This window comes from Cloeon dipterum, chromosome 1 (assembly GCF_949628265.1).
Source record: "Cloeon dipterum chromosome 1, ieCloDipt1.1, whole genome shotgun sequence".
NCBI classification, from domain to species: Eukaryota; Metazoa; Arthropoda; class Insecta; order Ephemeroptera; family Baetidae; genus Cloeon; species Cloeon dipterum.
In genome coordinates this window covers 15,096,828-15,123,680 of record NC_088786.1, presented here as the reverse complement: position 1 = coordinate 15,123,680, position 26,853 = coordinate 15,096,828, and the positions used below count along the sequence as shown (strand labels likewise).

General features: G+C 40.0%; 1 protein-coding gene across 2 annotated transcripts in view; it reads left to right on the top strand.

Annotated features, from left to right (window-relative positions):
- The first annotated feature begins 1,342 nt into the window (after positions 1-1,342).
- Positions 1,343-26,853, top strand: part of LOC135935308 (discoidin domain-containing receptor 2-like) — a 114,357-nt gene continuing 88,846 nt past the window's right edge. For both annotated transcript variants that reach the window (XM_065477660.1, XM_065477584.1), the window contains exons 1-2: positions 1,343-1,424; positions 16,387-16,526. In XM_065477660.1, coding sequence (XP_065333732.1) covers positions 16,466-16,526 — 61 coding nt within the window. In that variant the 5' untranslated portion in view covers positions 1,343-1,424; positions 16,387-16,465. The remainder of the gene's footprint in view (positions 1,425-16,386; positions 16,527-26,853) is intronic.

Below are 26,853 nucleotides of genomic sequence, written 5' to 3'. Positions count from 1 at the left end.
CTTTTTATTATATTTGAATGAGATATAGTGCTGTCGAGAGTTCAAATTATTTTTTGCATCGATAAAACCTTTTTTGACAGCTGTAAACCTGCTATAAACAGAAAAGTGTAGTTTTTAGCTTATTGTGACTGAGAAATAGAGTCGATTATAATTGTCGACCCTGATGGTTCAATTCGAGCAGTAGAAACTGACAAAGGGAAACAGATACAGAGTGCATATTAGAGCAGAGAGAAAAAGTGCACATCTCGTGTGCCTGCAAATGTGCGCGCATTTTATTTGGGCCGATTATTAGAGACAGTTGGTTGGTGCTCGGCGGTCGGTGTGCTGATCCAATCACACGCTCGATTTGTTGCCCGAGGCCTAATAATACCATTTGACTCGGCAAACCTGCTATTTGGCCACAAACTAAACCAATAATTTGCTCACCGACCCGCTGTCAATGTAGAAAAATGCCATTCCAGCCGGTTATTTGCGCTTTGCAAATGTTGTGTCCACGAGGAATGGATAAATGTTCCCAGGATAGGAAGATTATGTCTGTCATATTAGGCACACCCATTCAAGCATCATAAGTAAAAGCGCAAAATGAATAAACTTATGATCATGAAAATTGGAGTTGTATTATATTGATTCGTCCAGCACATAAAGTACATCACTTAAAAATAAAATTCAAACATCAGCTTTCAAATTTATCAGTGCGAGTAAATTTTCCCCCATTAAATTTGAACATTTTGCGAAAAATTTCAATCATGAGTGCATGACTTTCTTTTATAAGCTATCAGTGAAAAACTTTTGGTTTTTAAAGTGGTGCGCTTAAAGAGTTCAACATAATTTCCAGAATTTGATTACAAAATTATTTCTCCCTGAAATATAATATACAATTTACGTGTGATTCAGCGCGTTGAATGTACTCTCTGAAATATATTTTTATGCTTGTAATGTTGAGGGTTGAAATACAAGCAATTTTAACAGCCATGTCTTATTATGCACTTTTTAAAGGCTTGAATACTTGCGGCTTGCAAGTATTGAAGGCACGTTTTCTGCTGCCTCGAAAATCTCACCAGCGTTCCAGCGCACATCGTGAACAAAGGAAAAAAAGAGCATCGCGTCCGGCAGAATTCCCAGCTGAAAGATTTGACGTGTATGAAGAGAACACAGCAGAGCGAGCAGTCCGGCGGTTGCAAAAAACGGCCAACAACCCCAGGGGAGACAGGAAGGGAGGCAAGGCAGGAAGGAGCGAGGGTGCAGGTAGGGCGCACCTGTAACTACGCCGGACGAGACGAGGAGGGTTGATTGCGGGCGCCGCCGCGGCGCGCCAATCGATGCGCGCGCGGGGTTGACTCACACTCAACCCCGGCGGCTCAGTGTGCGTTCAGTGCTGGTGCCGTGTCCACGATTCGCCAACTCCGCTCCGGCCCCAGACTCAGGTAGGTCTCGCACGTGCAGCAGCCGCAACCCTTGCTCCTCCGCGGGGGTGGCGACGCCGGCACAGACATTATTTTCGACGCGCTGCATTATTAAGCGCGATTGATTCGCCCGCGGAGAGAAAGAAACGGACTCAAAGTTTTAACGAGCATTACCCTGCCGAGGAAAAAGGCACATTCCGCGTGCGGTGTAAACTTTTCTTTCTCTCGCGCACTCGTAGGCAGAGAAAGGAAGAGCGAGAGAGACGTTTGCGATTCTGAAACTTTTACCGCCCAATTTTACGCTGGAGAACAAGTGTCTCCGGCCTCCAACGAAAACACGAGATTAATGAGAAAGAGAGTCGACTTTTATACAGTATGTTTTTAAATATATATTATCATATCTGCGAGTTTTTTTTACGTGTTCCTTGAGATGGAGAGTCTCATAAATTAAGTAGATTTATATTTTAATACTGGAGGTAGACCTTAGCCTCTTGAATCTGCGAGAGATGAAAACTGCATACTACACTCGAGGACTACTCTGCTGCTTTAACTAGCAAATATTTGAAAGTTAAATTACACAAAGTGTTAAAGTAAATGCAGCGTAAGATGCTTCTAGAAATATCCATAGGAAAATTAAGTGTATGATCATTCAATTTTATGCGCCCTTTGTAACAGTAGCAAAATATCCATAAAGGATGGAAACATACACAAATATCACATTGAGAATTTAAAGTCATGATGAGAAGTATACCTTTTAATAATTTTTAATTTATGTAAAATAATGGTTAGTTTCATAACCTTCTGAAGACAGTGATGTACATACAATAAACTTGTAGGGAACCTGCTTCTTAATATCTCGCAGAATGAGCTTGTAATGTGTTTTACCAAACAGCCACGATGACTAAAATTAGAAAACGGTTCACTTTGATAGATTCATTTTTACGCGATTCGTTTTTCACAGAGTCCACTATTTACTCCGTGATAAAACAAGAAGTACCATTGTGAATGTATTTTTTTATTAGAAGTTTAGGTTTCTCCACTTTTGAGCTATTAATCTGACTCAAGCTAGCAAGATTAAATGCCCAACATAAATCATGCCACGTTGCGATTTTATACATTTCGTTTACGGAAAACTCATCAATATATTTTATGATTTTTCATCTTTCGATTCTTTCAAATCATTTAAAAAATGAAAACATGCATTTCTTTAAAGTGCACAAAACTACCATATACTAAGCTGGTCGTTTGGGTTGAGCTTACACAATACGCTATCACGAAGAGATCAACAAAGACTGAATCGCTGCATTTTCTTGAATTTGTGAAGTAAATCTCTCTTTCAATAATGTCGCTATCTACATGAAGCCTGCTCAAAAATAGAACTCCAGCCTACAATTTATTAATATCCGAATGTATAAAAAATCTCTTGTAACTCTAGAGATATTAAGAAAGTTTTGCCCATAATAAAGAGATTTTGTTTGAGCAACGTCGAACGCAGATTCGTAGTGACACAGCATTTTCCTCGCTTTGGGCGCACTGATACAAGCTGTGTGTTATGAACCATATCGTAGGTGTATCAGTAGCGCCATTTTCTAAATACGGTGCGCGATCTGCTCTGCAAACTTCATTAATTTTGCATTACGCGCCGGCAATCTGCTCTACTTAAGCAGGTGAGCTGTTATCGAAAATCCATTTCCCTCGGCGGAGAACGGGCGCAGAAAAGTTCTCAGAGCAAGATAAAACAACACTTTGGAATAAAGAGTACTAGCTGCAAAAATCAGCGTTCGCACCCAGCACGCGCACAGATCCAGACGCCAGACAATGAAATGCTCGGAAAAAACACATGGACGGGAAAAAGGCTGGTGTCTGGCGTAAATAATGTTCCAGCCTCTGCCTCTCTCGCTGTTATTTTTATCTTCAGCCTTAATTATGCGAGTTGTTCTCGCGCTTTCGCCCCGCGGCACTTTGTCTCGAGTTAGACTCGCCTCCTCGACGCCCAAATAAAATCACTCGCGATTAAATTTGCACGGTTATTAAAAGTGTGCGAATTTCACCAGCTTGAGATAACTAGAGGAAGTGAATTTTGAAAGTATTTTAGATATTGAAATTCTTACTTTTTGTTCTTAATGAAGGAGCATATCTGATTGAAATGAAAAAATATGATAGAGCGAGCTTATGATTAATGACATTTTATCGCTGCTAAAAATTAAAAAAAGATTTAGAGACGGCAAAAAATATGGCTCTGGGGGTTTTTTTTTTATAAAAAAATATTATTTTGTGAAAATTGGTGATCATACCGAAGATGTTTAGCTGGGCCCTCAATATACTGCTCAGATTTATTTTTAATCCAAAGCATTTTATGAAAAATCGGTGTTTTCCCCTCTAATTATGAGTTTGATATTTCTCCAAAAACAATCCTCGATTACGAGTTACTGTGATATTTAAATTTTAAGAAGCATGCAATTTAAAAATTTATCCCTCGAAATTCGAGAGTTTTTATTCAGCAAACAAACGAAACATAATAATGCCCAGTGCGATTTTTAATTGTCTCAAGCAAATAATTTTATGCTAGCGTTCACAGAGCAAACAGAGTTCGACGGTGGGTCTGTCGGTGTTATTAATGTGTCCTGCGGGCGTCTTGAGCATCAAATGCGATGTACGAGTGCAAGTTTGAGGCGCTTAATTAGCCTGGAGAGCGACGGGCGGGATTACGCTGGCTTTTGCCCGGTGACTGAGTCGGCTGCACTATACCATACCTTTGTAGGTGAGCACCTGATAAGCATCCCCCGCCCTGCGACTTCAAACGACTCTGCAGTCGCAATCAAAGCTCTTCGCTCGCTTGCTTGCTCTCTCTCACTCTTGGCAAAAGTCAAACGCACTCGCTTTAAATCCTCGCCGCCAGCCGAGTAATGAACTCGCAAGCGCGGCATTATTATATTACGCTGCATTATCGAGCTTTGTACAAGAGAGAGAGAGAGAGAGAGAGAGAGAGGAGAATACAATGTCCTCTTTCTCGCTAGCAAAGATTCAACTGAGTTGTTGTCTATATTAGTTTGTTTATGAAATGGATAAGCGCGTGTTGCATCGCGCTCTATATTGCATAATCCTGAGCTGAAAGCGGCAGCAAAAATAATCTCGCCAGCCTTTTTCGTTTTCCGTGGGAGAATGTTTTCCAGGAAGCGTGGATTTGAATTTTAATCCTGGATGAGAAACCATTATTAATTATTAAATATCAAAGTATCCCGTCTGAGGATTGTTCATTGCGATGGCGGCTCCTAATTTTTCCTTAACTGCCCACACTTTGCTCATCAATTTGTCCAGCTCCTTTTCGTTAAAACAAAATGCCTCAATTTCCCTTAGATTCCGCCCATTTTATCACGTCCTGGAGAAGGCTATGTTATTAGCTACTATTTTTTTCAGCCATTATTACCTAACTAAAGATATTGTATAAAACACATTTATCTATTAACACGCAGGGAATTACTTTTAAAATATCATTCATAGGTGATGCTCAAATCTAAGGCACGTGAAATGAATTATCAGTTAATTATACATACTTGTCAGAATATAATAACAATAATAGAGCACAAAAAGATTGTAACACATCGGGTCTTGTACGCTTCACCACGCAAGATCTGGTCCAAAAAGCGAAGAAACAAAGTTGCAAATATTGGGTCTTGAGCGTCAATTATTTATAAACATTCACGATCATATTCTGTTTGTTCAACTGTAATTACGACGTTGAGCAATTAATTTCTTTGTGCCAAAGTAAGTTTAAAATGGTGACAATCGTGCACTTCAAGGGGCAAGTATGTATAACATACATATAGAAACAATTTTATTAAGTACCCTTCTTTTCAGAAACTTTTGACAAACAATTTTTCTTGCGGTGAAAGAAATATCTAAACTGTGATTATGAATTTTGCGATAGTGTTTCAAGCTGATGACGAAAGCAAGTTGATTTTTTGGTCTGTATATCAATTCATATTTGAAACAGCCTTCCTATGAAAAATGTGTCCGTTTATTCAATTAAAATTACGCTCATACATTTCTTGATAAATAATAAAAAAGTAACTACAGCTATTTATCATTGGAAGCCTACGTTTGAAGAACTTTTGGGTTTTAATCAGTTTGTGTGTCCAATTGTTCAAGTGTTTTTGGAAGAAAGCATTTCAAGTAAGACAGCAACTTTCGACAAAGTCTAAAACCAAGCTGTGGTTTTGCCAGCGAAAGCTTCGGGTGACAAAGGAATTTTTTCCACCCCTGGCCCCTAAGTAGCACAGCAATTCATCTTACTCGCGCGAGTAGTTTTATCGCACTGGGCGGGCAGGGCAGAGTGTTGCTTTTCCAAAGCGCGCGCTTGTATAAATAATAAGAAGAGCGGGCGGATGCACCACTTTGTACACGCCGCGTGTCATTCGCTCCACTTTTTGCTCTCCGGCGTATAATCAAGTGTCGCAAACTTTGCCGCAGAAAACGACTTGGTATCTCGGCACACTCTGCGAGAGGGTCGTACCAGCCCCGCCCCCTCTTTTAGGACGGCTAATTGTCCTTTTTGCACGTGTTTTAAGGGTCAATTTGCGCGTCAGGTGTTATGAATTCGTTAGCACGAACGCTGTGCCTATTATCATCACTCTGCTGCTTATCTGCCAAGGGTTGAGAAGTAAACTGGGCTCGTGGAAAGCGACGCTAAAAGGGTTCGTACGCAAACGGAAATACCGTCTCAAAGATAATTGGAAGTTGTTCTTCATGGCTCTAATGGCTCTTATATGTCCGAATTGAACCTTTACGGTTAAAATAATGGTTTCAAATCTATTTTTTACTATTGATTACTAGTTACAATCAGTTGTCAGCAAAATGAAATTTTGCTATTGCCTAATTTATGCGATATAATTTTTCTTTGTTCCAAATTTTGAAGGCCAAGATTAGCAATTCATAACGACTGCTGGCGCTATGGAAGCAGACTTGTCAGCGGTCCAAACGATCCCAAAGGAGCATTTTTATTCCTTCGCAGACTGAATAAACTTTGACTTTTTCGTCGCCAAGCTCATTTGGCAGTAAAGAAAGTGTGTGGGCGCCAACAGTGAACAAGTAAAGCATGAAATGTTATTTTTCAATATTTTCTGTCGAATTTTTTAACTGAATAAAAGACATCATACGTCGTATTCCACGTCTCAATTTTTGTCGTCTGATTTTTCATTTCTTTTGTGTCTCTTTATTGGGGTAAAGACTGATAAGTTTCATCTTACCATTTAAAATGCAAAATCATCTAGCATAAAAATTTGTCTATGACATGTTTCAAACCGAAATAAAAATCGATTGAAACATAAAACACATACCGACGATTCACTCTTGCAAGAATGAAATGTTGATAAACGTTCGAAAATTCTTCATTTATTTATTTTAGTTCTTGTATGTCAAGGTCAATTTGAAATAATATTTCATTTTAATTTGAAATAATATTTCAAACTATGTAAAACGCGTTCAATATTTGCATTTTTATTTCATAATTTAAATAAGGTTGTAAATTTTCATTATTTGGTAAATCTTTGTATGAACGCAGAAATGAAAAAACCCTACACGCACTCTTGTCAGCAGGGAAAATACATTTTTTAAAGCTGAACATGGTGGCTAAAATGTTGTTTCCCTTAATTCATTTTTTTTTCGAGGAAATCACAAATTGTCGTGGCAAACAAAAGAACGCACGCGTTTCTCTCCCCTTTCTTGCTTCATTGGAGGCGTAAAAGAAGAAAACAAGAAGCGGAGATGAGTGTCGGTTCACCCTAAAGAAGGAGGCGTGTCCGCTTAATTAAGAGCACGCAAATAATCCGACGTAGACACAGAGCGTGTGAGGGCTTGATCCTTCCAATTAAAAATTGTGAAGAGACGCGTAAAAGAGATGTTATCGCACGCGTGCTCAAGGCCTGCAAAAGACGCCTTTCTGTACGTTTCATTTTTCACTCTTAATTAAAAGAATCCCATTTTCCTTTCATCTCTTTTGCTCGGCGTATTTTTTACCGTGCATCAAACTGGAGCGTATTTTCCAACGGCAAAAGATAAACGTTAATTTGTTTGAAAGAAGTTCTTTTCGGCGAAAGCTCTTTAGGTGCGCACAACTTCTTGCCAATCTTTTGCTCATCCTCTCTCACCACATCTCGCAACGGTAATGACCTAAATATGTATACAACCAACTCGTTGCAAACTTATAAATCTCCCTCTTTTCGTATGAAACTTTTTTGACATTTGGTTGCCAAAATTTCATACCATATCTTACCCAACTTCTGTTCTTAAAAACCGGGAGTGCCAAAGTTTCAGAAGGGTTGGTTTATTTTTTTTCTCTCAAAGATCACTTTTAATATCGCGTGTTGAATTTATCAGTACTATACATTATGTTTGTTTATTCGCACAATTAGTCCAAACTACATTATTTTATCACAGTCAAAAACATGTGAGAAAGGGCGACACTTCAGGCAAACAAGTAGGCTAAGACCCAGTCTAGCAGGACAAAGCCGAAGTGGCCTAGACTTGTAGAATATTTTATAAATTATAACTAATCACTTCACATTTCTAACTAAAAAATTATAACTCATAAATTCATTTGATTTAACTACAAAAGTGTTAAAATCGCAAAATGTATTTGGTGAAAAATGTATGAAAAATGTTCATCAAAGTAAGAATTCATTGTAAAAGAAAAATCTCTGAACAATGCATGTGTTGTGACCTGCCTTTTACCTGCTCGAGCGTAAACGCACTTTTGGCCCCTATGTAATAAATAAAGTCAAGGCGAGTTAATGAATTCTGAACGACAAAAGGAATATCGAAAAAGGTGATTTGTTAACAAAAGTAGCTACCGAGTAAGTAATCAGCAGCAGCAGCTCGGCACGTTAGAGAGCATTGTTGTAAGTTAAAGGGGTCGGCGGGTGTCATTAAAAATGTTATTTATAGTTTTAAAGTGATAAAATTGACCTGTGATACTATAATGTATTATTATGACTAAATTTGAGAATAAATAAATAAATAAAGATAGGCTGTGAATGTAAAATTCATTTCGAAAAATGGTTTGAAATTTAGAAAATTTGCAATAACAGCAAGCATGCCTTTCCCTAATATTTGGCTGAAATATTACTACTTCAGGTTGGAACCTGAGTCTACCAAACAGCAGACCATTCTCATAGTTGTGTTTATGAAGGTGTCTGCCTGCTTATAAAGACGACTGCGAGTCATCAATGATACCCCATTTTTCGGTCCTCCCATCAAACATGAATGGCGAATATTGGTGTGGAGGAAACGGTCCACTCATAATAATTACTGAGCGTTCGACGTTTTTGACAGCGGGCGCGTGACGATACACTTTGCTTAATGCGCAAGCTTTGCGAGTCAAAGAAAAGTTGCCGATCTGCCCGGTTGTGCTCTCACGCACTCTCACATTCGTCGCTCTTTCAATACCTTTTTTCACTGCGCGCTCGGCACACAGGACTGGAATTTTTCATATCGCACGTTTTGATGAAAGGAGACTCGAATAAGACGAATCCAAGCATAAATGTATCCTTCCACGACGTCCTAGATTTAGGGCCGTGAAAAAGGTGAAATTTACAATTTCCGCTCTATTGCGAAATCTAAATTTTTTCATAGAGCAGCGTTTCTTCTGGGTTATAAGAATTTTGTGATTCACAATATATTTTGATAAATGATAATCGAATAAATAATATTATTTTAATATTTCCTCCTAAATGTATTATATTTAAAGGTGTATCAATAACTTGGGAGCCTTGATTTGAAAAACTTGTATTAGTTGTAACTAACTTATTGGATGATGTGTGCGAAATTTCTCATATTTCGACAACGTTTTTCACATCCCCATCCCATCTCTGAGCTAGTTTTGTATGAGCCACGTCTTCTTGCTCGGCCGATTTTTTGCTCTGCGGAGCCATTACCCAGCACGGAGCGTCAAATCGGCTGAGATGATCTCTCCTCTTGGAAGATCGTAAAAAAGTGAAAATGCATCAGACATGATCGCAATTCTAATTACTTAAGCGTTACCATCGCTCTACTCTTTCCTCCTATAGCTGGAGCGAGATGTCAATGTATGTGGCACGCGGCGACCGTGTGAGCACTTATATTCTTGAACAGGACAAATGCAAATGGCACTTTTCGTCCTAAAAGCACTTAAGGAAAGAAATCATTTCATGAAAATTACTCAGCTGTTAGGCAGCATTATATATCATTAAAAACTGTTCATGAGGATTTAGAACTCAAGAGAAGTCTGTAAAGATCCAGATAATTTCTTTAGAGATTCAAAAATATCCGGGTGCATAAAAAAATTGAAGGTCATAAATAGTAAAATTGGAAATAAAATTTTTTATTTCTCTGAAATTAATGGAGAAAATTCCAAACATGAAATTGAAATTAATTTATACAACGGTGTCAGTTAAAACAATCCATCAAACCCAATAGCATCGTTAAGAAATTGTAAGATTAGAATGCAGCTTTGCTGTATTCTGTAAAGGTCATCTGGCAATCACCATATGCTGAAGAGAGCAAGAACAATGTCATGTTAAAAAATATCCAGTCATCAAAAGGCTGCATATTATTAATATTCTTGTGCTGAACTATCAAAGCAAGAGTGCTCATACTAATCGATTCCAATCCTGATTTAAATTTTTTACTAAAGCCGTTCTATCGATCAATTTAATAAGCTTTAATTTGAAAAAAGGCACGATTTCACCACACATATTTTTCTACAATATGAATAAGTTCTTTTAGATTTATATTTGACGAAATAAGAATTGATAGTTAAGGAAAACTTTGGGCCACCACCCATCGCTTAATATTGAGGCAAACTTTCAGTAATTGAAGCGCGCACTAATGCATAAACGTTGCTATGTATTTTAGATCAAATACACTAAAATAGCGACCGCATGAGACGCAACAAAATGAAGCTCAAGAAATTGACAAACAAACACACGGTCGTCTAATAGATTGGAAATTAACGTCTGCGGCCTGCAGTGGGTGAAATTTGTGTTTGCACAGCCACGTGTGCTTGTGTATGTCTGCTGAGTTCCGACGATATTAAATTCTATGTGTCGTGAAAACTGTTTGTTCTCTTCTGGTTGGTGATCACGTCAGGATAATTTACCTTTGGCTGCGAATAAACAAACAAACCAACAAACAAGCTGAAAATCAAGTTGAGTTCACTCGACTGTTGCGTCTGTGCTGCTTTCAAAAGTCTTCTTCTCTGTCGAAGAATGGCGGACGCCCAGGGCGAATTTCATATCTTGAGCTGCTCGCTCCACTGCACTCGAAGCATTATTGTTACACATTAAATGCAAAAGGAAAGTGAAAGAGCAGAGTGAGAGAGGGTTGAGAATCGATTCAAATTTGTTTCTCCCTCTTTCGCTTTCGAGATGACGCCTAGTTTGGTATTCTCTCCGCGGCCACGACGAAATACCAACGACGACGACGACGGAAAGACGACATAAAAAATTGCGTGCGATCAGATTTCGCTGGGAAATCGTGCACCCACTCGGCTATACACGAGGCGCGTGACACGCACAAATGTTTGTGGGTCTTATCTGCAGCGCTGCAACGCGCATCACATGAAAAGTCTTTTTTTGACTGCAGCTGACAATGAGAAAGCTTGACTGGCTTCCCTCCAAAATTTTGGTTCTTTAAAATTTTTCTCAACCAAAGGCCTGTTTATCCAGGCTGTAAATATCCCAAGAAAAAGATCTCAGTCAAAACCAGTCAAATGGCTATTTTAGTTAGCGCAACATGCGCAGGAAGAGGGACACTCCTTTGACTGGAAATATGTAAAAATCCAGAAAACCGGAAAAACATACCAAAAAGGTTGGTGGTCGAAGCAAAAGGCGATCGAAACTTCCAAAATGTAATAATTATTACGCCAAGCGAGCTATGTATTGCATGGTAGTTGGAAGAACACAATTCGTGTGGAAGGGGAGAAATTTTTCAAACGAACCGAACATACACAGTGCCGGCGGTGGTTCAAAGAAAATTGGTGAGCGCAAATTTATAAAAAAATATCATTTTTGTACCTGAGAGCCTACGTGTTAGAACCCCCTTATGACTAGGTTGAAAATATCTTTCCTTTTTCTTGTACTTGAGATCTGAAGGATTTAAACTTTTTGTGAAAATGTATAGCATAATGTCAAGCCTTTCTTCTTTTTAAAAAATAAGCAATATTTTGTGAAAATGTTTTACTAATAGAAAATGTACAATTTCTCATGATTAGGGCACTCTTTGGAGCTGAAACATTTCGAGAACAATAAAAGTCTCAACTGAAACCAACGAGGACAAGTCCGTTTATTTCCTCATCGTCAGAAATGCCTCCCTCGAATAAAAATTTCAAGGCAAAGGGAATATAAATTTCGCATAAAATTTTCCGAGCGTACAACTGCACTTAACACTGAACAGTCCATCTGTGAGCAAAGAGCTTTGCTACAAAACAGACCCTTGCTTTATACTCACTACTCATAGGGCAGTTTTTCTATTTCCCTGAGCTCGATGATTGCAGTCGCCAATAGTCGCGCGGCACCGCCGGCAGGCTAATGATGACGCGAACGACGTGTGAAAAACACGAGTGAGCGAAGAGAACCCGGCAGTCGGGCTATTCATTTGCAAACGCCAAGGAAACGTATGCATACATATTTTGGAGAGGCTCGATTTAAATGCAAAACACGTGTGCGCGCAATGGAAAACAACACGCAAAGAAAAAGAGTGTGCATGCGCATGGAAACACGACGGCTTTCTTCTTTTTGCTAGGAAAAAGCCGCTGCTGCAGAGGCCTTTTAGTGTGTGAATATTTGAGGCTGGCTCCCTTTCTCTGTCACGCCACACTGCGTTGACCCAACCGTCTCTTTCTCGTGCCAGATTACAAAATAATGTGCTTCGTGGGCAGTGGTTCGAAAATATTTGCCCCGCGACTATTTCTCCCTGCCTACCGAGACCGGAAAGCCGCACGCCCTGCTCACAGGGTCCTAGCTCACGTTTTGCAGCAAATTTGTGGTTGTGCAACTTTGAAAATCAATATGGCACTCCTGCTTTTCAAACGACCCAATGCACTCAGCGGCGCAGGAGAATTGAATTCTGCACGTAAATTGTTTTTTCCACTTTCTCAGTGGGAAAAGTTTCAATTTACTACACAATCCATAGAGTTTCAGATCTTAACCGAAACAGTTTCAAAATGGTTTTCTTTTTAATAGTTTACCATAATTATCGACCAAAACTCCTGAATTAGATTCTCAAAATAATGAGCTCTGTCAAATTTAAAAGGCATCTAAAACCAAAACCATCCAGATGAATGGCAGCACACAAATTTGTTTTACAAATTAAGAATATTTATTCATTTGAAGTGTAAAACAATGATATAAAAATAGATCTTATCTAATCTAGTGATTGAAAATTTGTAGGCATTAAATTATTAAATTTGTCTTTATCGATTTTTGTCATTTCGTCCCCTCTGCTCAACACCTCAGATCTCTGTTTCCCGCGTATCGGAAGGGTGCACACGGAATTTTTCGCTGGCAACAATCCGCGTTCACCGGCTACATGTTGAATCAGACGGGAAAGATTGTTTCATCCTTGTCGGCTCCAGTCATGTATGCATTATTGATTTCAATTCCATTCGCCCGGTGCAATATCTCTCGGCGAACGAGAGGAGGCGATATAGAGAAGTGTAACTTAGTTAGGCGCAGTATATATCAAGCGCTCGCTTTTGGACTCTGGCGCGCACTGGATGAAATTCTCGTTTTCTTCTCCATTTTTGCTTTGGCTGCCGCTGGAAATAAAAAGGGTGTGAGATATTGAAGCGTGATTAGATGGAGAGAAGGAGGAGAGAGCAGAAGAAGCTCTTTCTCACCCGGCCGGCTCTTTCTCGCTCACCATTCTTTTCCGCCTTCCACCAGAATTGATGCCAAATAGTTGTAACTCATGCGCCTCTCCTCTGCACAATTCCTTTCTCACCGCAAAAAGCAGCGGAGACGGCGTCGAAATTGCGAACGAAATTTTCACGGCCGGCTGCTAACCAGAACGAATAACTCGTCTTTCAATATTGTCTTCGCAAATAAAAAGCATTATTTCTCGGTCGCGCAGTGTGAAAAATAGTCGTCGATTGGAACTGCTCTATATTGATTCCTTTGCAAGCCATAAGAGGAATTAAGGACTGAACGCCGCGATTTATTGACTCTGCGAACTCGGAACTGCAGGGAAAATGATTGGTTTCCAACTCGCATTAACAGCTGGGGTAAATTTTAGTTGTGTTGGGAAATCTTAGAGAAAATGATTTTTATAATTGTAAATAATAACCGAAGAAAACAGACGTATAGCGATACATTTTTAAAAGAGGCATTTTTAAGATTCTTGTCAAAATGCCACCAAGCAGAGTAAAATTCAAATTTTTGTATCTTGATCATGATTCCTTGCTTTATAAAAGATTGACATCGTAAAATTTAACAGCATAGATTTTCCATGGACGCCAAATAAAATTTATTTTAGGCATCAGTCATTTCATTTTTGGCACGCCCGCAGCGGTGACGCTAAGTTGGGATCGCAATCAATACTTTCTCTTTTACGCTGGCAGCGGCTTTTGTGTCCGAAGTCCTGGCGTCATTGAGTTGTCGGGGAGAACAAATGAAATCTTTGGCGACGCGAGCGAAACAAATAACACGAGAAGCCGAAATCTCAGCTGGATATTGTTTATTTGGAATGAGTCTTTGCGTCCGTCACGCGTGATTCGAGTTCGGCTCTTAATTGGCAGGTATTACAGACGAGAAAGAAAGTTGACAGAGCAAAATCCCTTTCGGCCGCTTTTGACGCCGCCACCGCTGCCGCGAGTATAAACAAGGGCGGAAAAGTTCATCAATCTTGATGCGGTAACCGTGTTATTATGAGCCATATATATTCTGGCGGGCGGATATCAAGGCAGCCGAATCGTATATAATAAGCGAGCTACCCCTTCCCTTGAGTGCGGACGCAATTTATCTCAATTTTCATCATCAAAGGGTGGTGCACTCGTCGCCTTCGCATTTAGCTGCAACGCCCAGCAGCCCTGCTCATTACTTAATGCCCTCTGCTGAGTTTGTAATTAGAATTAGCACACCTGATATGACACTCTTTGAACCTCCACCGAGTTCTCCGTTTAATTTACTCCTTTTCTAAGATTGAGATTAGGTCAAAAGGAATCTTCATTACTTTATTATAGAATATCTAAAAAATTCCAAATTTAGTTTCAAAATGAACTTTATTGTAGTTCAGCAGGGCCACTTTGCCCCATACATTGTCACCTCTAGACGAAATGAACAAATTACACAAATGAAGGGTAAAGAAGGGTGAGAGAAAGTGTTTAATACATCTTGAAGAATTGGTCTTTGAGTTGCACTTCAAATGTACCATTGATGTTCTCATTTAAACATATATTCGGCTGCGAATTATTCCACAAACGGTAGCACTGAACCTGAAAAACATTCTCTGGCACTTCGACGCTCACAAAAGGAGCTAACAGTTTCATAATTGTGCGCTCTGGCTTTACTTAATAAATTAACATCTCGAATGGTTGCAACAAATGGATACAGGTACGAAGGACAGTTTTTGTACAGTATTTTTTAGTCTGAGCTAGTAAGTAGTGAAATTTCCAACGATAAATTAATTTAAGAAATTGACATTTTACTATGCAAAATTGAAAGACGCTGTCCGCGTTTTAAGTTGTAAATGCAACGAATCGGTAATGTTTGGACTTTATTTATCTGAGTTGCGCTAAGGTTACAAAATACAATATCACCGTTATCAAAATGTGGCAAAATAAGGCTCTTAACTAACTGGATTTTATTTTTTGCTCTTTTTATCCCTGTCGGAGGACCGGGAAGTACTGAACTACAACGAATGTTGAAACCTGGGTTCCAATAACACTGCGAACTGATAACATGGGCGCACCAGGCCGCAGGGACCCAGCCCACTCAAGGACCATTTTCTCGGGTGTTAATTTAATTTCTGAATTTGAGCAGTGTTTAACGAACCTTAAGCTTTTTGAAATTAACGTGAAACTTGCCCATCCCAGCAAAGAGTTTTGCCTAGGTTTTTTTTACTTTATCGCTAATTTAGTCAAGGACATCTGCACAGAAGTCGTTGATCGAATTGCAATGACTAAACTTGTTCTTTCCTCCAGACATGCATCCTAATTTCAGTCGAAAGTGGGTTAATAAAGTTTGTCTCTCCCTTCACAAGGATTCTTAGTCAGCCTTCTATTTGTCAATTGGAGAAATAATAGACTATTATTAGAGACTTGTTAATTCTCTTCTGCCCCACTTAAGCATTGTTGGAAATAAAGTTGGTTGGGAGGAAAACAGAAAACTGACAGATCCAAGTTTTTAATAGAGTAATCCCAATGCAAACAGAATGCCAAAGTAAACTAGCGTGCGTGAGCATATCGATCAATGTCGAGAACAAACGAACAGTCTTTGCAAACTCAAACATATAGGCTAAATGATTCAATCAGCTCAGTACTAACAAGTTTTCCTATCGAGAGTTCCAATTGAAATGACAGGCAGATAGAATTGACTGTCATTTAAACAGAAAATGCTAGAAGGGAAATGGATAAATTAAAAGAATTATTTGCAAAGAATTAGTTCTAATTGATAAAATCGACATAAAATGATCTTAAAGGTGAAGTTTGAAAAAATGGTTATGATTGCTTCATTCAAATAAAGATATCATAATTTTTTTAATTCATCTTGTGAGCTGAATTTAAATGTAAGATTTCAGATTTTGATAAGAAAAAAATCTTATAATGTTTATATTTACCTGACAGGCCAGTGATGGGATTAATGGTACTCCACGATATATTTTTTCAATTAAAACCTATTTTAAAGGAAATTTGAGGATTATTCAAAAGTTTGTTCAATATGCTGAATGAACAATTTCAGTTTTTTAACAGTCAACGAATTTTTAAGAACCCGAGTTTACCTTCTTGTTGCAGGTTGCAGCAGTGGCGTCGCATGTGTCTCTGGTGAACACCACTGTGCGTGTTTGTTGAGCGACCACACGGACTCAGTGAAATGCATCGGCGAGTGTGCCTGGCGGTGTTGTTGGTGGGTGTGGTGAGCAGCCTCGACCTCCGTAAGTACAAACAAACAACACCGACCCCCATAAATCTCTAATTGGCCTAGCGCAACACCTCCGCTTTTATCTTGATTTCCCACAAGAAATTTGTCTCGAGGCAAAGAGTGCGGTGAGCGTCGGAACTAATCACCGCCGCATCTGACCACCAGGGAATCAATTATTGAGCCGCTGCAACACTAACAAAAGTAAATTATTTCACAACCGCCGCAGGTCATTGGAGAATACACCTTCGGTAACGAAATATAACATTTAATTTCCACTTGAGTGATTTAAAGCTAGGGAATTCTGATAGAAAAACTGCAACAAAACTCAACTAGGGAAGGTTGGAAATTTGATTGAAATTTGATACAATTTAGTTCCAATATCTTCATATTTCTCAGACCATAGTATTGGTTTTTTCTTCCCAATATTCCTAAAAATCTCGCGTTACGAGCGGCTGGAATTTCAAAGTCTCCGCGCTCGCACTAATGAAGGAAGATACGTGCACGTATCATGTTTCCTGTTTGATTAGTCTGAAATGCAAACGGCGCTGTTTGGAGCCCAATTTGGCTCCATTCGCTCATGCATATAGGATTTCCAAACCGCAGAATTGCATTATCCGTCCGATTTTCTTGTTTCGGCAGAGAGAGAGAGAGAGAGAGAGAGAGAGAGAGAGAGAGAGAGAGAGAGAGAGAGAGAGAGAGAGAGAGAGAGAGAGAGAGAGAGAGAGAGAGAGAGAGAGAGAGAGAGAGAGAGAGAGAGCAAAGTCCCGTCGTGGGTTGTCACTCGTCAGCCTTGACCCCTTCAAAGTACGAGTAATTGTTGTGCCGGCGGGGCCCTGGGTCCCCGAGGATCGGCCGCCAATTCGATGGGTTCGATGCGGCTGCTAATTAATGTTGTGTGCCGGGCGTCGTTAGAGGCGGATCGTAAGGCTCGTCACGTCTGCGGCCACCGTGTCGCATCCGAGTCGACAATCGGCCCCGACCCCATTCCACATCGGCCGCTCCAAACGGCCCTCGTTTGACGCTACACGACCGGCCAATAGGCATTTCATTGAAATGGAATGTACACTCGATGACATTAATAATTTTTAGAGCAGTCGATCATAGTCTAATAGAAATTATTGATAACATCGTCAAAAATTTACAAATACAAACATTTTCATTTTGTTAAAATATATTCAGTTCCTTAGAAGTAAGAATAGAAGATGCCAAGGAAAGTCAAGGATCCAGAACTTAAAACCTCACTTGGAGCCAACAGCAAAATTGATTTGTGCATGCTTGACAATTCATTTAATTTAATGCCACAACTACTGTTGTACCAACTTTTATGTTCGCAAAATATGAAAAATACCATGTTATATTTATCGGTGGATGGTGCTATGTATTTTTCCGATCCCAAAGGAAATATAATAAGAAACTACAGTATTTTTCAGCCGTATTCATTTAGATGGACCTGTTTCGCACTTATCCTGAAGGCTAGTATGGTCGGCTGCGATTTGGTTGGGTCTGCGTGTGCTTTTGGCTCGTCCCTGGGGCGCTGGGATCGATTTCTTGGCATCAGGACTTAATACCGAGATGTCTGTTATTTGTCCAAACTGCTCTCGCTTAATCTCCAAGTGTCATGTTAATTCTCCCAGGCCGCAGAGACGTCCCTTCTTGTAAAAAGCGATGCGTTTTTTGCCCCCCAGAGAGGTTAAGTGTCAAAATATCCACGCCGACCAACCCGAAAACGGACTAAGATTGCTAATGCCAGCTGCCCACGATTGCTGCGTTTAAATTGCCACTCCAAGCATGGGCTGGAATGATTCTCAGATGTGTGGAAAATCATTTGCTGGAAAATCGAGATTTGTTTTTCAAAGCGAAGAATTGAAAAAAAAGCACTTTCAAAATTATGCTTTGTATAAGATATATAGTAACAAGACCAGTAAATTATGGTTTATTCATTCAAATCTAAAACACTTTGTACTAACACCTCAGCTGCTCTCCACCAAATTTTGATATAGAGTTATTCGTTTTGTGTGTGGGAAGTATGCAACCGGCGTGACGAGGCCGCTATCCGCGTAGCCTAACTTTGATTCAATGAATCGCACTTCTCGCGTGAGATCAAGCGAGTTCTGGCAAAGTGCGTATGACTGGCAATTTTTCACCGCTTCGTCGTGCAATTTTTCAAGAGCAAACATGCTGGTACTCAGGAGAAGTCCTGAGCAAAAAGAGCTCCTTCAGCATGCGGGACTTGGGGAAAAAGCTACTTTCTCCGCAATCGCTTGCGCCACCACACGACACGTTTTTGATATGGCTGCGAATTTGTGTCAGGTTGGGGCTCGCAACCTTGGCTATCATTTTTCCAAAGGAATGGAGACGTTTGATCAGCAAAAGTCCTCACTGAAGACAGGCAGGCTACTTTCAAGAGAGGTCTCCGCTTTTGACAGTCGTTCTGATGCAATTTCCATCAAAAACGTAATTATCTCTGCGCTGTCGGCGGAGAAAGGGTTTGCGATAAGCCAGTGCCTCGGTGCCACTTTTAATTATCTAACGGGCGTTCGCACACTTCGGCTGACGGACGGGGGATTTGGCGGGTGATTGTGGCCGGAGGAGCAATTCCATCAGCGCGCCCATAAATCAAGCCAAATCCTGAGAAATATACGAGAGCCATTTGTCTCAATAGGCCGGATAGAAAAATGCAAATTGAAATGAAGCCATTTCGGCGGGCGGACGCTCGCGCATGTGTTTCAGTTTGCGCGACGATTTATTATTTAGAGGGCGCAATTTGTTTTCCTGTCGCGAATTGACCTCTCTTATCCCTTTTCTTGCCTCGCTCACTCGCCTTGGCAGGCAATTTCGGTAATGCAAACTCGCCTGCCTGCTTGCCTGCCGGCTGCCTGCCCTGAATTCCCTCACGTGGAATTGATTTTCGCCAGCCGAACCCGGCACGTTAAATTTTGAGCGCAAACGACTAATGAAGTTCGCGGCCAAAGCCCTCTTGCATGGGCCACGAAGTTGAATATTCTTTTCATCTTGTGATTTATTGTGTGAGAGTCGAAGGGAAAGGAAAAGGCGTATTTGGAATAAAGAGGTGAAACAGGAAAAGGGAGCCAATGAATGAGGAAGTGTTGACTGAATGCGAGAGAAGAAAGAGGGAAATAATTCTTAGAAACTACATCACTTCATACGCAGAAAGTTTTTACCCGTTAAGAGCACATTTTTCAGTCAGATTTGTTTTTTACTCGATAATTATTATGAAAATTCAACACATGATGACGCTCAAATAATAAAGTTTTGTTGTGAGTGATATTGATTGTTCCTGTTTTTATGAAGTGATTGTGTGTTTAATTTTCAAACCGTGTGATGCATTGAAAGAAATGATGAAAATTCATTTCTAATTCTAATTTGATTGAAGGGCATGGTTGTTTTTAACATATCTGTTACACAATACATGTTGCCCAACGTGGCTTTATTTTTTGTAATATTGAAAATGGTTTACAAATTGCTATTACTATAAATTAATTTTTATGTGAGAAAGACCACAGTGCTACCCGAATATTTGATATTGTTAAGGTATGCTTTTCTCACATTGTAACCCATTTGTAATACTCAAAAAGTGTTCAACCTAAAATTCTAATTACTTCTCTCACTGCTTTGTCAAATGAAAACATGTTTCTCTCTCGAAAGAGGAAAGTTGCGCAATATCCAAAGTGGCTCGCAATCAAATTAGCCCGCTAATCAACACGAATTTTTAGCATAGAGCTCTTTTTTGCTGTGCTCAACAACAGACCTATAATGACATGCTATTAGCAAAATCACATTACAATTTCATCTCGTGCGAGTGAAAAGCACTATCAGCATCAAGAGCCACGCTCAAAGCAAAATACGGAAAAAATCACTGCGAAAAAATTAAAGCAGCTCTTCATTCGTCGGCCAGCGGGAAAATTGTTCGTTAGCAAAATGAGCTTCCATTCTGTGTGCCAGAGAGCGGGAAACGAAATTAAAATTAAACTGCAGGTGCCGCTGCAAATTGACGTTCGCGCCCCACTTTCTTGCTTATGGAAATCATGCTTCCGTGTGAAAATGAGCGGGCCGGAGATGATAGCATCAGAATTCCGCCGCCGACATGCACCTACCTAATTGCCAGCACGTATAAGAATCGATGTCGCTTTGAGCAATAAATCGCCGATCATCTGCATACCAGCCAGAGTGCATACTTTACGGCCTCTCAACAACACAAGCAGCAACATACTTAGCATGTGTCGCTCGTAAAAATCCAACAGGCTCGTGTAAATTTCCGATTAGAATCTCATGTGCTCGGCAAAGAGAGGATTAATTATGGTCCTCACTCGCTTTATGTCACCTTGCAAGCCAGCAGCTAGTGACCTCGCACGTTTTAAAGCTGAAGTCAGCAAATAAATATCAGGAACTCAATAAAAGGGCAAAGGTGGTCCTAAAAGTTAAATGAAATATGGTAGACCATATTGAACATTTTCATCAGAAATTATTATCCTAAGGGAGATTCCTAAGGGGAAATATACTGGGAGCATCGGATAAATTTGGGCGATTTTTTCAGGAATCTGAGTAATGCTTAAGCACCGGTGCTATCAAATTACAAAGTTATCATCACTAAAAATTAAGTGATATTGTTTTTCATAGAATTGTTCAAATAAATATTTCTTTACGATTTGATAAAATTAATGCTGGAGCAGAAATAGCAGAACCTTGAAACCCCATTTAACATTGGACGTGAGAGCTTAATATTGCACAGCTACGGTCGCGTTGAAACAAAACTGAATTTTCCGCCCGCCCTTTGAGCGCAGAGCATTTCGCGTGATTTGGCGTTGGCTGTCCGGGCTGAAGGGGAAGGATGGCTGCGAGGGCGGCTTTGCTCACAGCTGTCGTCGGGAATCAGCAGGGCCGCGCGTCATAAATCTGGTTGGGCGAGATGAAAAGATCCCTGCCTGCTCTGCTGCGCTCCACGCCGCTCTCACAGTGTCCGTACACACATATACGGGGGTAATGTATGCGACACCCAGCACGAGTGTGTTGTGATTTTGAACACCTGCCGGTGTCCCAAGATGGAAAATAAAATTGAACCGCGCGCGGCAGCAAAATACGCCGACGGCACGCGTTACGTGAACGGGTATGGGTGTGTGTGTGTGTGTGTGTATGTGTGCAGCCGAATTTGCATAATGCATGTGTGCGCCGCGCCGGTCGAAAGCCGCTCTTCGCCTATTTTGTGTGACACGTGCACCGCGCGCACGACGGGATCCTCTGCCCTAATACGCTCGCTCCTGCGCTGATTTTCTATTTGCGTGTCCCAGCCTACTTTCACAGCTTACGTCTGCTTGCCAACCCCAATATCGTGCGTGGTGTGAGAGGAGTTCGCAGGAATGTGAAAAGGACACCCCAAAGCTGGCCCTTCGACAAATTATTGCGCGGTTCCGACTTTCGGGTTTGCCGTTTCCTCGTTCCATTTTCAACGCTTCAGTTTTTATTTAAGAACTAGTTTCGCTTTCAGCACTCAAAAAATAAGTTGGCCTGGCAAAACAAATCTATCGTGAACTGCTCCATATAATATGCAAAGTATACTTTCAAGTGTCCAACAGGGGAATCTGCTCTTTTGCGAACTAAAAATTTAATTTAAATTCTAATCCATTGCTAAAAGAGATACATGCAAGATATTAAACAAATCATAAATTCTTGGTCCTTATGAAAATGTTGATGATTTTTAGCCATATATAAAGCAACAAAAAACCTAGTGTAACGAGTGATCGATGTAACCAATTGTTTGTGGAACGAAAATTCATCATATTATAATATGCGATGATCAAAACCAACCAACAATACCAACTCAGATTTTGAAAATTTTCTAAAAAAAACATGGTTTGGCCACGTTATTTGCTTTATTTTTTGATTGCTCTCTCGTCTCTCCTACAGTTTGCGGCTTATGAAGGATATTCTCCTTTTAGCAAAATTCACATTTTCAGTTGGTAAACTGGGCTCGCCATTAAAAAGTATATAATATACGTTTAAGCCGATTATCTGATAAATAAATTTTTGCGGTTACCAACGTAGGGTGTAGCTTTTTATATATTTTTAATGTAAAGGTATAAAAGGTTTCTGTACATTAAGTCAGTACAAGATTGATTACTAATATGTATATTCTACATACATATGCAACTTAATTAAAATATTGAAGGAGACAATTTGATTGATTAATAATTTGTGCAGGTCTCAGCTAGCCACGCCAGTCGCGCCAGCCGCCGGAGAAAAAGTGTCAAAAATTAAAAGTGCAGAAGATAAAATGTCTCCTGGCCCTTCAGGCCGTTAATTACTACCAAACTTCACGTTTGAAATATTGCCCGCCACGCCAGCCGCCGGTGAAAATGGTCAGCCGCCACCTGGCAAAAATTCGGCTAAGCCAGTCCCGCTAGCCTCCACCTTAAATCTCGCGGCTTAGACCTCTAATAATTTGCTATTCTTACGGCAGAGTAATTTGAATTAGTGGTTTGCTCTCCCTCCTAGTTGGCTGGCTGCAAAGAAAGCAACGGATGGAAAATGAGGCGATGCATCTGAATGGGTTAATCGTGGCAGGTGGAGAGGTGGAGAGCCGTAATCTGGTCTTTGTGGCGTTCGAGAACACACGTCGCCCGCAGAACGGCTGGCTCCTTTAATTATTGCCCACCCATCAACCCACCCACTCGCTGGCTGCTCGCGCGCAAACAAACAAACGCGCAGAGTGAACCGAGCCGGCGTTCCACTCGTCTGCACAATGGGGCCAATCTGGCTTCAAAGCGGCGCACCAGCCAGCCAGTGCAAAAATTTTCCAGGCCAATGACAATTCGCGTGTTTCCCGCTATCCAGAATTGTATGCAGCTAGTACTCGCGTGACCAGCATCTTGAACCGTTCACTTTTGCGTTCAAACTGCAAAAGCTCACTGTTCCGATTTTTCTCTGCGAGATTCTGATCAGCATGTTGAAAATTAGCGAGCGACACGAGAGGGACTTATGAAAAAAATCCTGAAAAGATTTAATCTTAAATTTGAGCTCCAATTTTAACAATTCATAATTGCAAGTTGTGAGCAATTTTTAAGTTAGGAATTCCATGCAGAAATCGAATATTTTCTTAAAAATCTGTTTAGTAAACTTGATGGAATGAATGGAGCTCTTTACATCACACTAAATTTGCATGGTAATTAAAGTACGATTAAAGCCTCATTGAAATAACGACCCAGGTGAACTTGCTCATTACTAACTTGGTGAAGTCCGCATAAAAACCTAAATGTCGTATTTTACCTCTTGAAAACTTTCTGCTCGAAAAGTCAGCGGTTTTTCACATGCCCCGCGGCATCTGTTTAAAATTTGCCGAGAATGTGAATTTGGAACTCGTTTTCTCTCGCTGTTTTGAGATGAGGCTAGAGCTTTAACTCTTCTGCTGCGCGCCGGCTTTTCCAATCTATTTGAAGATGTCAACCTCTGGGGCATTAGATATTAAATGTCATGTTGGATTAAGTTTAAACTCGCAATTAGTGCATGAACACGCTTGCAGAGTGCATGTATTCTGAAAGAAAAAAAATGAGAAGCGAAGGCAGAAAAGTAGGTCTCTAGTTACCAGGAGGAGCTCTTTATGCATTTCAACTACGACTTGTTTGATTCTGCAGATATATATAACCTTCAGAAAAGTTTACTGCGTTGTTCACTATGAGTGATGTGGTTGCCAATTTTAGAACGTAATCCCTTGACTGACGTGTCATATCGGAACATTGCAGTCGGAGTGGAAAACTGGAAACTGGAGAGTAATCAAAGCTCTTTTGCAATCTTCATGCAAAATAGTAAATCAATAAATAAATGTAAAATAAATTTAGTGGTAATTTAAGCCAAGCATACACATAGTTTTTCACCAAATAATGTTTTCGGCTTTTAAAATTTAAATCTAAAAAGTCAAACGCTTAACAATGCAATTCTTTTTGGTTTCACCTAGTAGTCAAGTATATGGTTTTGAGCCAGCACAATTTAAACTTCTAAAGTAAGTAAAAAATTTAGACTATTTGCCTTTTTGCAGATTTGAATTTTCTACACAAAACTTATAACGAATGACTCGTTAACGGTAGCTTTTGTGCAGGAAATCCACGTCTCATCTGTCATCAAATTTTAGATATTTTGAAATGCTGACGCTTTCTATTGATTTCGAATATTCGGCAAGTAGCGGTCTACGATTCCAGAATCTGCGAGAGATCAAATCGACTGAAAGCCTAATCTCTAATTCCGCAAACGAGCAATCGTAATCCTACCATGTAGCGGTTGCGTCTTTGCCAGCAATGCTTTGTGTGTTTGTTTGCGAGGCCATTTGCATATTATCTGTTGAGTGTGCACGAGCTCAGGCGAGTAACTACAAGAAGAGAGATAGAGAGAAGGAGAGAATCGAGCGGGTTGTTTTTAATTCAAGAAGGAGTTGATTATTGTCAGCGAGCTGATAAAATATTGACACGCAATTTCACCGCAGCGGCTGCGCTCGCGAGTGGAATAACTCGCGGTTAGTCTCCGCGGCGCCGAAAGGAGCCATTATTTACTTATGCAAAAAGAGTCGCAGCGCTCGCTCGCGGCGAGAAATCTCACTTTGAGATTAAGTAAGAAGAAGCACCTAATTTCCAAACTGTAATGAATGCAAACCGCGTGAAATACGAGCGCATAAACGAGCACGTAATTTCGGAAGAAACGACCCCAAACGACACTTCCCCCGCAGTCATTCGCCAACTTTGTTTCCAGAGGTGAATCGTCGTTATTTTTGTTAATGTTGCGAATTTTGTCTCGTTGATTAACTCGGCTGAGAAACTCGAACTGCTGCGAGATGAAATTTTCTTATTACGCACGCAGCGTAAGCGAGACAAGTTTGTCTTTCTTAAATTATTCCTAGGGTCGTGGGAGAGAAACCAAAGTGTGCACAAACTTCAGACCCGGATTTGGAATGAAAATAAGACTGCGGAGCGTACGTGGAATTAAGTTTTCTCGTGGAAAAGGAACTCGCATAAGTGTCAATTAAAGTTTGCGAAAAGACATGACAACTTTATTTTCGACAACGAGATGATTTCTTTAATTGGGAATGCTGTGCATCATGAAGAATTTCGAGTTGGATGTAATATTTTAACAAGTCAACTTACTCAGCGGTAAATGCTAATGCTACTCGCATAAAGAGGGAAATGCAATTAATTTAAACTGAATGCATTGAAAATATGTAAATTAGGTTCAAAATAACATCCAATAACTGTGAAAAATTCAAAATTTAGAACTAGCTAAAATCAAAATTCGCTCTCAATTGTTCCGAAGCTTTTGTCAAGTTTGTAAGTAATATGAATATTAAAAAGCAAAATATTGATCCAAAATTCTATTATACTCCCGCAATGTTCAATACCGATTGGAAGAAAACGAATTGTAAGGATCGTTCCATGTTAACCAGATATTCATTTCATGGGTATCATTTTCTTATTTGCACAAATTCTTGTTTTCACCTGGATGTTACCGACAAATGTAAATGTAGTTATTGTAATGCTGATCTGTATAGTATGTACCACATTCTTGATTGTCCTTTAAAACCTTTGAATTTAACCAAAGCTGCCTCATATAAATGCTGGAAATAGTTGTAGGCCGTTGGCGTTTAATAAATATTCTATTCTATTCTATTGAAAATATGGATAGTTGACGTTAATAGTACATTTAAATGCCATTCATCACATAAACTCTATCATTCAAGTTGAAAACATATTAATCAAAGAGCGTCTCATTCAATGTCGAAATCAAAATATCAGAGATATTTAAATTGACTGCTGGCAATGGTCTGAAATTAAATATGTTAATTTATAACATGTTTTGAAAAAAAAATATTGTTCTAAACAGCATTCCCCATACATCCCCCCCGCACAAAACGACAACAAAATAACAAAAATATCAATTTGGTACGAGAGAAAAATCACTCTAACAGTTTTAACACATTAAGCGTAGGTATAAAAGCAAATTTGTAATAAGCCTGCATCTCCATCGACTAGCGATTAATATTAATACTATCTGCGCATAGTTGGAATCTCTCTCTCTCTCTCTCTCTCTCTCTCTCTCTCTCTCTCTCTCTCTCTCTTGTCCTCGCAGAGCAGAGTCATCACAAAGCAGTGAAAACGTTTGCATGCATAAGCAGTGAGAGCGGGGAATCGTCCGCTGGGGGAGAGAACCATTGAATAATCGTTTAATAGGGCCTTGCACAAACACATTCTTAATGCTAGTTATGCAAAGGTAGTTCTGGGAGCTGCACTTGCGATAAGGATTACTTTGATTTATCCGCAGTGAGTCATGTACCGACCGCCGTGTGT